General features: G+C 41.8%; 1 protein-coding gene across 1 annotated transcript in view; it reads right to left on the minus strand.

Annotated features, from left to right (window-relative positions):
• Nucleotides 1-2,887: 2,887 nt before the first annotated feature.
• Nucleotides 2,888-13,587, minus strand: part of dkk2 (dickkopf WNT signaling pathway inhibitor 2) — a 55,840-nt gene continuing 45,140 nt past the window's right edge. Inside the window, exon 4 of the mRNA XM_055641854.1 lies at nt 2,888-9,608. Coding sequence (XP_055497829.1) covers nt 9,370-9,608 — 239 coding nt within the window. The 3' untranslated portion in view covers nt 2,888-9,369. The remainder of the gene's footprint in view (nt 9,609-13,587) is intronic.

Below are 13,587 nucleotides of genomic sequence, written 5' to 3' on the forward strand. Positions count from 1 at the left end.
ATGATATTGTTAAGGGCTTGGACACGCTAGAGGCAGGAAGCATGTTCCCGATGTTGGGGGAGTCCAGAACCAGGGGCCTCAGTTTATGAATAAGAAGTAAACCATTTAGAACGGAGACGAGGAAACACTTTTTCTCACAGAGAATGGTGAGTCTGTGGAATTCTCTGCCTCAGAGGTGGAGGCAGGTTCTCTGGATGCTTTCAAGAGAGAGCTAGAGAGCTCTTAAAAATAACAGAATCAGGGGACATGGGGAGAAGGCAGGAATGGGGTACTGATTGGGGATGATCAGCCATGATCACATTGAATGGCGGGGCTGGCTCAAAGGGCCAAATAGCCTACTGCACTTATTGTCTATTGTCTATGTCTATCTTCAGTATAAACCGGCATCTGCAGTTTCTTCCTACTCATTGTTCTCCGAGTAAATAAGTTGATATTATACATTAATACAATCCAGCAGTACACAAGCAAAAAGGTCTCCACTGCTGTACGCTGCCCAAGTGAAATATGAGGTGCTGTTCCTCCAATTTGTGCTGGGCCTCACTCTGAAATTGGAGGAGGCCCAGGACAGAAAGGTCAGTGTGGGAATGGGAGGGGAAGTTAAAGTGTTTAGCAACTGGGAGATCAGGTAGGTTTAAGCAGACTGAGCGGCGGTGTTCAGTGAAATGATTGCCGAGCCTGCCGATATATTGGAGTCCACATCTGGAACAGCGGATACAGTAGATGAGGTTGGAGGAGGTGCAAATGAACCTCTGCCTCACCTGAAAAGACTGTCGGGGTCCTTGGACGGAGTCAAGGGAGGAGATATAGGGACAGGTGTTGCATCGCTTGCGGTAGGAGGGGAAAGTAAATAATGAAATAAAGAACGTAATGAATAATCATGATCTGCTTTATTAAAAAAATTATGGAATAGTCATATGTAAAATAAATCCTTTTGAATACATGTAAAATACTGTACAAAAAGAAAACTTTATGTTTCATAACAACTTGGGAAATAAAACTAAATATAATTGGTTCTAGGTGAATGATATTAACAGCTCTGAAAAGTAACACTGAGACACCAGTAAGAATTCTGCAGCAAGAAGGTTAGATTAAATCTTAGATTAAATAATCTTGCTACATTAAAAACATTGATGCAAAGACAGAATATTTGGTAATTGTCAAAATTATTGGAATCTCTCTCAGTTCATTGAAACCTGCTTTAAAAATAAGTCTGAAACTCTTTCATATATTCCTTCAATAATTACAATGGCTTCTTTTTAATATTTATGGTTCTGTGTTCAGTTTTGCTCAGCCTGCTATAGGAAGGTTGTCATTAAGCTGGAAAGAGTGCAGAGAAGATTTACAAGGATCTTGTCAGCACTTGAGGGTCTGAACTATAGGGAAAGGTTGGGCAGGCTAAGACTTTATTCCATGGAGTGCAGGAGGCAGAGGGTGATCTTTTATAGAGGGGCATAAAATCATGAGGTGAATATATAGGGTGAATGCACAGAGTCTTTTACCCAAAGTAGGGGAATCAAGAGGACATGGGTTTAAGGCGAGAGAGGCAAGGTTTAATAGAAACCTGAGGGGCAACCCTTTCATTCAGAGGGTGATGGGTATATGGAACGAGCTACCAGAAGAGGTAGTTGAGGCAGGGACAATAACAGCATTTAAGAGACATTGCAACAGCAACATGGACAAGAAAGGGTAAGAGGGAGATGGGCTAAATGTGGGCAAATGAGACTACCTTAGATGGGGCATCGTGATCAGTAGGGCCAAGTTGAGCCACAGGTGTAGGAAGGAACTGCAGATGCTGGTTTAAACCCAGGATGGACACAAAAAGCTGGAGTAACTCAAGAAGGGTCTCAACCCAAAATGTCACCTATTCCTTTTCTCCAGAGATGCTGTCTGACCGCTGAGAAACCCCAGCTTTTAGTGTCTATCTTTAGTTGGACCAAAGGGCCTGTTTCTGTGCTGTGTGACTATGTGTCTGTAGTGCTGGTGGGTGATGGGTTGAGGGAGTGTGGCTGCCATTGAAGGAGATTGGATAAGCCAAGAGATGATAACTAATTTGATTTACTTAACAAACCTGCAGTAATTGTGTCCACAAACCAAATTGAATATCGCATATAATGTATCCGTGTTCCTTGTTCCCTCTTTGTGAAGATTTTGCTTCCAAACAATAAGTGGAGCACAGCAATTTATTTTATATATAACTTCATATGTCTAGCATTTATGGCATCAGTGATCTCAAACAACTGTTAGTTTCTGCATAACTGTTACTTTTTTCCCAATCGCCCTACATTCCTTAACAATTCACACCTCATCAATCTTCTAGTTACACAATTCTCAAATCTTTCATCCTTTTCCTTAGGAGGAATTTCTTTAGTCAGCGGGTGGTGAATCTGTGCAATTCTTTGCCATGGAAGGCTGTGGTGGCTGTTGGATTCTTGATTAGTCCAGGAGTCAGAGGTTATGGAGGAAGACAGGAGAATGCGATTAGGAAGGAGAGATAGGTCAGCCATGATTGAATGGCGGAGTAGATGGACTGAATGGCCATATTCTGTTCCTATCACTTATGACCTTATGAGCTTTTGTCGCACACCTTGTGTGTGTTCATTTCTGGCCTTTGTCCAATTATGTGCCTATCAAATCCCCCACTCGCCTGTGTTCACCTATGACCTGCCATGCTTTGTTCTTCCATCACCACTCCCCATCCCTGCAATTACTCTCAAGAAGGGTTAAGACCAGAAACATCACCTATTCATGTTCTCTAGGTTATGCTGCCTGATCCGCTGAGTTACGCCAACACTTTGTATCTTTCTTTAGCTCTTTCCTTAGCTGTTACTTTAGACTTTAGAGATACAACGCGGAAACAGGCTCCTTGATGCCGAGCAACGCCCGATCACCCCAGAAACTAGCACTATCCTACACACTAGTGAGAGTTTTACACTTTACAGAAGCCAATTAATCTACAAACCTGTATGTCTTTGGAGTGTGAGAAGAAACAAGATAAAACCCGCTTGGTTACAGGGAGAAGGTACAAACTCTGTACAGACAGCACCCGTAGTCAGGATCGAACCCGGGTCACTGGCATTAGAAGGCAGCAATTTGACCACTGCATCACTGTGCTGCCCTGAACAATGTGTCTCTTCCAGGTATGGATGTCCCAAGCCAGATCAGAAGCATGCACGCCCAATTTGGCACACCCAATATCCATTATACAGCATCAGTTGAGTACAATCTCCCATTAATATCCATCTTGTAGTCTTGTTTCTTATCATTGTTAAGCCCCTGTCCCACTTTCACGACCTAATTCACGACCTCTGCCGAGTTTACCCTTGACTCATACTCGCAGCATGGTCGCCACGAGGTCGTAGGAGGTCGTAGGTAGGTTGTGGTGCTAGTCGCAGGTACTCGTGGCATCATGTAGGACGCTGCGTTTTTTTCTAGCCTGATAAAAAATGTCCACAAGTTTAAAAAAAGTCGTCATGGAAAAAATCGATACTTTCTACTCGTAGGTAGGTCGTGGGTAGGTCGTAGTAAGTCGTGAAGCTAGTCGTAGGTAGTCCTAGGTCGTCAGAGGCAGTCGAAGGTAATAGCTCAGGGGTGAAAAAAAGGTCAGTGGAAAAAAAAGGTTATTTAAACAGCAGAACGTCACCTCTGTCACTCCAAGGCATGTTCATTCACAGGTGGAGAGTTTTTTGTAGAGGAGACTTGTGTTTTAGAGATGGCAACAAAAAGGCAGCAGCGCAGGGGGAGGTCACAACCCTCAAAAACACCTGCCATGCAGGTGTTGCCCACCCAGGAGGAGGAGTGGCAGGAGGTGATGCCACAGGAGGTGATAGTGCAGGAGGAGGTGGCCCTGCATGAGAGACCCCTGGAGGAGGAGACCAGGGTGGTAGTATATGTCCCCACCACCACCCCATCCTTCACTGCCTCATTTGAAGGCAGCAAAGCAGCCCTTTCTCCTGTGTCTGACACAGCATCAGAGGCAGATGCCCCATTGGTGGTGAGGGAGGGCTGGAGGAAGGTTATGCCCTACACCTTCACCAGGCAGCAGGAGGGGGACCTTGAGGAACGGTTCCAGCAGAATGCCATCCTGTACGAAAAGGAAAATGAGGGGTACAGGGTCAGGGACAAGAATGGCATGTTTGCCATCCACTGCCCCATATGTGTGCTTAAAGTTCCATCTTTTGTCAAAGCTCAGCGCCACTCTCTTCCAGTCATCTGGTGTACTGGGACAGTCCATCACATCATCTCCATTCACCCATTGAGACCTCTTCTTGTGCTTCCCCTTCACCCTTGCTCTTCCCCTTCTGCCTTTGTTAAAAGGCTGCAGAAGCAAAAGGGCTACTGCAAACAGCAGTAAAACGTACATGGTCGAAGCCAGCCTTCAACATAGTCAAAGGATGTCGGAGGTCTTCTTCATAATCGTGGGAGATCTTCAACATAGTCGTATAAGGTCGTACACATAGTCGTGAAAGGTCGTAGGAGGTCGTAGGTTACCACGACCTTGATTTTTTTTTTAGCTCGTTTAAGGTCGTCAGAGGTCACGATTTAGGTCGTGAAAGTGGGACAGGGCCTTAAGTTTACACATTGCATCATCAATGGTGTAAGAAATAGCTAGCAGAATATAGGGCCTGTCCCACTTTCATGACATAATTCACGACCTCTGCCAAGTTTGCCCTTGACTTATACTTGCAGTATGGTCGCCACAAGGTCGTAGGAGGTCGAAGGAGGCCGTAGGTAGGTCGTAGGAGGTCGTGATGCTAGTCGTAGGTACTCGTGGCATCAAGTAGGTCTAGGCGTTTTTCTAGCCTGATGAAAAATGTCCACGAGTAAAAAAAGGTAGTGAATTAGGTCGTGGAAGTGGGACAGGCCCTTAAATTGGATGAAAATAATCTCCTGTATTCCACTGGATACAGAGCAAAATATACTTCAACAGCAAATTTCAGACAATCCATCATCTGGACTACTTTAAAAGATTATTATTTGGCATACACTCACTGCTACCCATGGTTCCATATAAAGTTCTCTCCTAAACTTCTTCATTATTTACTCTTTCACTGTTTGCCATAATGTGTGGATTAAGAAGGGGAGAGTAACATAACCTTATCTATGTTACATCAGTTGCTTCAAGCACTGTACCCTCCGTACACGTGACAATAAACTAAACTAATACATACTTCACTTGCTTCATATGGGCTTAAAACCCTCAAGGCGTCTGTATATTAAAAAAAGATCTTGATATTTGTAGAGAGCCCGTAAAAGAAAAAAAATGTTATATGCATGAACACAACCAGAAAACTAGACTCAGTGTTCAGAGCAGAGACAAGAACTGGTTTAAATTTTCTCTTCTAAAGAAATTTCAGGTTTTGGATTACAGTACTGTACATAAAATCCTACACAAATTTACAGTTAAAAGATTTAGCCGTCACCAATATGTTTTCTGGTATTACTCAATAATGATAGCATATCCTATATTCACTAGCCGTGGAAGGTAAATTATAAAAGGATGACAATATAGGTTCCGATAATGGCATGTCATGGTCTACACACCACAATCCCTCTTTTCTTTCACCAGATGTCAGTGACTGTAGTGACAATTCAATGCACCATCTTGAGAAAGTTTTCCATCCACTGGGCTTTGCTCAGCAGGGGTGACACTGAGCTAAGTGTTAACATGTGCAAACATGTGCTGCCAGTGAAATCTGATTCAATTATTTGATCACACTTTACTGCCAACTGGGTTAACCTGTTCCCCGCGGACTTTGACAATCTGCACTTTGATCCTGTGGTTTTCTGTTCACTGGGTAAAAGTCAGTGATGCCCACATTTCTGAAATATACTCACATACTTTCAAAGTCCTCAGAGTACTTAAATGGAAACTTTGACTTGACCTTTGGCTGTGTGGGCTTCCAGAAAATTGGCTGCCTGTTTTCACACTCCACATAATAATAGACAAGAAAATTTGATATATTATCATCTTCTAATTCACTAGCAACCCATTTCATGTAATTGAAAAAAGGCAATCTTCTCCCTTTCATTGATTATTCTTTAAATTATTTTTACTGGCCTGACCTAACTTATGCGGTTCAATTTAGCAGACTGTATTAACTGTATCTTGGTGCATGTGACAATAAACTAAACTAATATATATTGCATTATGCTTCAGATGGGCTTTAAACCCTCAAGGTGTCTGTATATTAAAAATATATATTGATATTTGTAGAGAGCTCTGACAAGAAAAATAAACGTTATATTAATTAGTACAACATGAAAACTGGACTCAGCATTCAGAGCAGTCAGGAACTGGCAACACTGCAACTGCAGTTCAGTTCTATCGATTAAGAGCTGATGGTGATGAAAGACATTGGGTATCAACTTAATTTGCTTCCCTTATTGTAAATTCATAAGTTATTTGAGCAGAATTAGGCCATTTGGCCCATCAAGTCTACACCATTCAATCATGGCTGATCTATCTTTCCCTCTCAACACCATTCCCAATACTCCCCAATACTCCTGACACTTTTCCTAATTAAGAATATGTCAATCTGCATCTTAAAAATCTCCTTCCATCCTTTCTCTCTCCAATGCGGGTTTAAGGGACTTCTGCTGGTAACTTGTTTTAACGTCACAGAGAGATACAGCACTGGAAGAGGCCCTTTGGCCAAGTGAGTCTATGCTGACCATCAAATGCTCATTCATACACTAATCCAACCCTAACCCATTTTATTTTGCTCACCCTTTCCCATCAACTCCCACCTCTCCCCGCAATATTACCAATTATTTGTGGATTAGAGGAAATTTACAACAGCCAATTAACCCAGCAACCCACACATCACATCTCCACAAGTCTACCACCAATACATGAACTATGATTCAACCTATGTTATTGAAGTACTGAATCTTCAGTTGTTTAACCAGCGCCAGTACTGGTTGGACTCAACTCAATAATCAACTGGATGATTGATCGGTGGACTAGTTGTGATGTCTTTGGGGAAAATCGAAGAAAATGGCCAACCCTGCCTTCAGTGCTGGAGTTTACAAATATCAGCAATTATCCTACACTTCACCATAGTTCTTTTCCCACATGTATAACTGATTCCGTGCTAAAAATCCCCTTTATCTGCTTCACCGCCCCATCTGTCAGTGCATTCCATATCACAACATGCAGTCTCTTCATCAGTCTTTTTCTTTTATCAATAACTATGGTTATAAACTCTCCTCTCAGTGGAAATAATTTATCTAATTCCTCTTAAAACTTTCACAATTTTGAACACTTCCATTCAATCCTACCGTAACCTTCTCTTTCTTCAGAAAGATTAACCTCTGTTTCTCTTCTCTCATCACATAACCTTGTTAAACATGTATTAAATCACGTAGAGCCTTTGGCATCTTGCTGGTGCCCAGAATTGGATATGATAATCCAGTTGAGACCATACCAAGATTAATAAAGATATAGCAAAAATTCCTTAACTTTTGCAAAATTAAGGATTCTATATATTTTGCTTTCAGTCTTCTCAGAAAAGATCCCATACTTTGTATTTCTGCAGTTTGTTGAATCTCCTTCAAAATATACTACTTTCTTGTACAAAAGCTAAATGCTGCAGATGCTTGAAATCTGAAATTAAGTCAGAAAAATACTCAGTCGATAAGGCAATGTCTATAAAGATAGAAACTGAGTTAACATTTCAACACTGGATGACCTTTCAACAGAAACAGCTTTGATGTGAAAGAAGAAACGCAAGGGAAGGTGAGTGAAAGAATGAAGATAAATGATAAATGGGGTGATTGTGCAAGGTGAAAGGGTGTGATAATGGGATTGGTGATTGACTAAGCGTTGGCATAAAAATACATCTAACTCTGGCAATGTCAAATGCCTAAAGATGATTATATGAAATTATTGAACATTTGATGTGAGTCTTCAAGATAAGATATTGACCCTCAGACCAATGTTGTGTCACACGGCAGCGGTGCACAAGGCCAAAGACAAGGTGGTTAGAGTTTATTTCCTTTCTTTCTTTACAAAATTCATCACTGTGTTACTTCAGACATTGAATATAATTTTTTCTTCTTCTAATTATTTTCCCAGTTGTTCTGACTTCTTCCTATATTCTTCTATTGTTATTTTTTCTCACCTATTTATCTAAATAGACAAATTGACAACAGGTTGACTGGACACATTTACTATACGTCCCCACTTTGACATCAGACCTTTCAATTATTTTTTCTGTATTTTGAATACGTTCATTCATTAAATATTTTAAACTACATACATACAGGCTGAAGAAAAAAACCTGATTCACAGATTTAGATTATTTAAGATAAACCATCCAGCAAGTTTCTTGAAACATATAATGATTAATTGAAAATAACCTTTTGATTTTTCACCTTTCTATGAGCGAAGAATGTTGTGTCTTAATTTCCTCAATTGTAAATGTGATCTTTGCAAAAGGAATTTGATTAGTTGCTATGCCACTCATGTCATGAGGTATCAAAACGGGATTTCAAGCCACAGCATGGAAATGGCGGGTAAATAAACTAAGGGGGGTGGGATAGTATTATGATTTGAGGGGCTGAATGGCATGTTTCCAATTATTAAGTTTATCTGCACTGACATTTCTTGATGTGTAACCATACATTGTAAGTAAGATGTTCTGAGTGTGAAACATTGTGTGCCTATGGTAAATGGACTTCTATGCAGATAAACACAATGGGTTTTGGAGGGGAAGAGAACTGATTAGCAATTATCCTTCAGGTCTGCAAAGGGGGATGGATTTGGAAAGTTGCTGATATTCGAGGAAAAGGTCAACTGCTCATGCCTTCCCAGGGGCAACATTAAAGGTCAATAAATACATGCTTGCATGCATCCCCATGTGTCGTAAAGTGCTGTTACAGGCCCGATGGGCCTAATGGCATCCACTTGCGCTGTAAGATTCTACGCGTTGACCTATAATTCACATAATGCTGGTCAAAACCCACCCAGAGCATTGTGAGTGCTTTTCCAACAGGAGGAGTACAAAGTGAAGAGCTGTCGTCAATTTTTGTCGAGGGACATTGGGATGAGAAATAAATGCCAGACTCGTCAGCGATACCCACACCGTGAGAATTACAAACTGTGATGGAAAATTGAGACTGCAGCTCAACGCTGCCCACTGCAATGCTGCCCGCTTTAATTAATTTGAAAATAGAATCCGGTCATGGACTGGCCCAAATATGAACATGCCGTGATCCTTGGGCCTCCGTATACTTTTGCATTAAGCGAGAAAGGATTCTTGTTAAAGAAAAGCAACTTTAACAAATCCTGCATTATTTACACGATATGGTTGTACAAAGCACCTTAGTTTCGCACAGTCTCAGGGCTGCAGCAGAATACCGATGCTCTCAGATTTTCTGGCAGATGTGGAGCCGTGATTTGGCCTCTTTCCAGATTTTGCAGGCAAGTCCTTTAGCACAGTCACAGCGCTGGAAAAGCTCTAAGCCGTGCGAACCTTTCCTCTTCTGCTTCGTACATACTTCTCCTTGACGAAGAACAGGCTTGCAGATCTTGGTCCAAAAATGACGGGCACAGCAGAAACCTTCGGCACAATCAGATGAGCGGAGGCAGGAGTCCCCTTCATGACCTACGCAGGGAAAAGGACATGTTTATACAATAACAAGGAATTGCAGATGTTGGTTTATAGACACAAAATGCTGGAGTAACTGGGCGGGTCAGGCTACATCCCCAGAAAACATGGATAGACGATGTTTCGGGTCGAAACCCATTTCTATGTCTCTCTTAGTTTAGTTTAGTTTAGAGATACAGTGTGGAAACAGACCCTTCGTCCCACCAAGTCCGCATCGACCAACAATCACCATACACTAGTTCTAATCTACACACTGGGGACAATTTACTGAAACCTACAAACCTGGCTTTGGAATGTGGAAGGGAACTCGGGAGAAACCCACATGGTCACAGGGAGAACATACAAACTACATACAGACAGCACCCTTAGTCTTGATCGAACATGGGTCTCTGGCGCTGTAAGGCAGCAACTCTGCCTCTGTGTCTCTCTTAGCATTGGTAAAGTATCTAAGGGACTGATGCATTACAATGTGCTGCAATGCTGAGAACTATATTCCTTCTATCATACTTGAGTTTGAACTGATTGCATCTATGTATGGTATATTTGGTTTGTTTGGATAGTATGCAAAACTAAACACTTGTCACTGTACCTCAGAACATGTGACAATAATAAACCTAAACCTAAGTATGCCACCAAGGTCATTGATGGTTACATGCTCAGTCAATAGAAACATAGAAACATCGAAACATAGATGCAGGAGTAGGCCATTCGGCCCTTTGAGCCAGCATCGCCATTCAATATGATCATGGCTGATCATCCAAAATCAGTACCCTGTTCCTGCTTTCTCCCCATGTCCCTTGATTCCGTTAGCCCAAAGAGCTATATTTAACTCTCTCTTCAATTATAGAACTGGTTTCAATAATACTTTTTGAACCTGATGAAGATACTGTGAAGAATAAACAGAAACATAGGCAGGCAGATGGAGCTTCAATGAAGCAGAGAGAGAGATGGAGAGATTCAGGAGTGAATTCCAAAGCTTAGGGCCGAGGTGGCTGAAGGTTAATATGGGTTTAGAACATAGAACTTAGTACAGTACAGTACAGGAACAGGCTCTACGGCTCACAATGTCTGAGCTGAACATGATGCCAAGACCAACTCTTACCTGCCCACACTTCACCCACATCCCTCCATTCCCTGCACATCCATGGACCTATCCGAAACTCTCTGTTGTATCTGGCTCCACCAACACCCCTGTTTGTGCATTCCAGGCACCCACGTGTGAGAAGAATGTTGTGTATTGAGATCATCGAAGGCCAGATTCGGGGAATTGATTACAGGATGTCTACCTTTCCTGATGTTTAGAGTCGCCAAGGGAGGTTGAGATAAACTAATTGCATGCTTTCCACAAAGTTTCAGCAAAATGAAGTCATTCATGACTGCAAAGTGTTGAAAGTCACTCCCTTCCTCCATAGAAACCTGATTAATTACATTATTAGCTCCAACCATTAAGAAGCAACACCTGCAGAATATCATTTTATGAGCATTTCCCAAGAAAATACAGGCATGTCCTTAACACTTTACGGCAATTCATTATTGACTTTAATATGGGATGTACTGAAGCCCACTTTGAATGCCACAAGCTGATGACTTGCAGTTTGTGAACCTACTATCACATTTTAAAACATAAATCCTTCTATTGGCTTTGAGAATTACTTGCTGGCTGCTTTAAACAAACAAAAATCCTATAAAAATGAACAGGTCCTTTAGAAATAATGAAAATTTCTGATTTTAGAAGTGGCATTAAGAATTTAAATTCATATTCCCAATTGTTTACTCAAACTCAAGAGGGAGTGCTTGGGCATTCATGTAAAGTGACCCTGATTAACTAAATCATAAGATCATGAGACAGAGTCTGCTCCACCATTTGATCATGGTTGCTCTATTTTTCCCTCTCAACCCCATTCTCCTGCTTTCTCTCTGTAACTTTTGACACACTCACAAATCAAAAACCTATCAAACTCTGATTTAAAAATATTCAATGTCTTGGCCTCCACAGCCATCTGTGGCAATGATTTCCACAGATTCACCACCCTCTGGCTAAAGAAATTCCTCCTCATCTCCATTTTGAAGGTATGTCCGTTCTTTTATTCTAAGCCAGTAGCCTCTGGTCCTAGACTCTCCCATTACTGGAAACAACTTGTCAACATCCACAACCTTTTCACATCCCAAAGAGGGATATGAATCATGTACAGATGCATTTAACTTGACATTATGTTCAGCATGGACAATGTGGGCTGAAGGACCTGTTTCTCTGCTATCTTCCATCATCCCTCCTCTGTGATCCGTTTTCTATGTTCTGTCCTCTATGATCTGCAGCTATTACCTTGCCCAGTCCAATGGCCTTTATTGCATCCGTTCCACAAACACCCACTGCACCAGAATCTTCAACAACAATGTCATATGCCAAACACCTTCCATGCGCCTGTGTGATTTTTTCACCCCATGTTGCTTACACCAGATTATTTTGATCCAGAAAATTCAAAAGTAATCCTGGAGCAGGAGTGGAAGTACAGAGTTGGGGCCAAAGGTGAAGGTAACAGAATATATTGACGTAGATGTTCCGACATACAAATGGAGGAAAGACTCTTCATCTAAGGGTTGTTGCCAAAGTGGAGAATGTATCTGAAGATGATTATCCTGCAAGGCTCGATTCCTGAGGACCCTAGACATAACATTGTGTGCGTAACGGTTCTCTTCCTTCACCATTGCTGGAGATTTACAGGCTATTGGCTGAACAACGGGGAAAAGGACTACGATGAACCATTGCCCCAACTGACTATATCAATAACTGTTGAGAGGATGAAGAGGGCTAATGCCCCATGAAGTTCATGTTGACAGGATGTGCGGCGTTTTGGTATAGACTTGTGTAAACATGTCACATGGGTGTTAGATGAAATGTTTAAGAAAGAAGTGCAGATGCTGGAAAAATAAAATGCTGGAGAAACTCAGAGGTTGAGGCAGCATCTATGGATACCTTGAAGAGGTTTTGCAGTGTTAGATGATGCAGTGACGCATGTAGACACTTTCTCACTGGTAAAATAAGCAATCTTGTTCAAAGGCTTTGCATCCTGAAACAGCTCCGATTCAATTTTAATTGTCATTGTCAGTGTACAGTACAGAGACAACGAAATGCATTTAGCATCTCCCTTGAAGAGCGACATAGCAAACGATTTTGAATTAAAATAAATAAATAATAAGTGCCGGGGGGGGGGGGGTGATTGGCAGTCACCGAGGTACGTTGTTTAGTAGAGTGACAGCGGCCGGAAAGAAGCTGTTCCTCGACCTGCTGGTTCGGCAACGGAGAGACCTGTAGCGCCTCCCGGATGGTAGGAGGGTAAACAGTCCATGGTTGGGGTGAGAGCAGTCCTTGGCGATGCTGAGCGCCCTCCGCAGACAGCGCTTGCTTTGGACAGATCAATGGAGGGGAGCGTGGAACCGGTGATGCGTTGGGCAATTTTCTACTGCTACTGCAAGTAGAACTTATCCAAGGTCTAGTAGTATACAGGATCCACCATAGGATAAATGATAACAGTGACGAGGATGGGAGAACTCAGAAACATAGGTGTAGGAGTCGGCCCTTCAAGCCTACTCCAGATCACCAAGGCTGATCATCCATTTCAGTGCCCTGCTCCTGCTTTCTCCCATGTCATTTAATATCTTTAACATTGAGAAATATATATGTTTAGTGTAGTTTTTTATTATTGTCACGTGTACTGAGGTACAGTGAAAAGTTTTTTGGGTATATGCTCTCCAGTCAGCAAGAAGATGATACATGATTTACAATCAAGCTGTCCACATTGTACAGATGCAGAATAAAGGGCACAACATTTAGTGCAAGATAAAGTCCAGTCAATTCCCATTGAAGATAGTTTTAAGGTCTCCAATGATGTAGATGGGAGGTCGGGAACACTGTCTTCTGGTTCTATCTGCTTCTGGGATATATTCAGTGAAATAAACAGAACAGAAGCAGATAAAA

The sequence above is a fragment of the Leucoraja erinacea genome, chromosome 1, assembly GCF_028641065.1.
Source record: "Leucoraja erinacea ecotype New England chromosome 1, Leri_hhj_1, whole genome shotgun sequence".
NCBI classification, from domain to species: Eukaryota; Metazoa; Chordata; class Chondrichthyes; order Rajiformes; family Rajidae; genus Leucoraja; species Leucoraja erinaceus.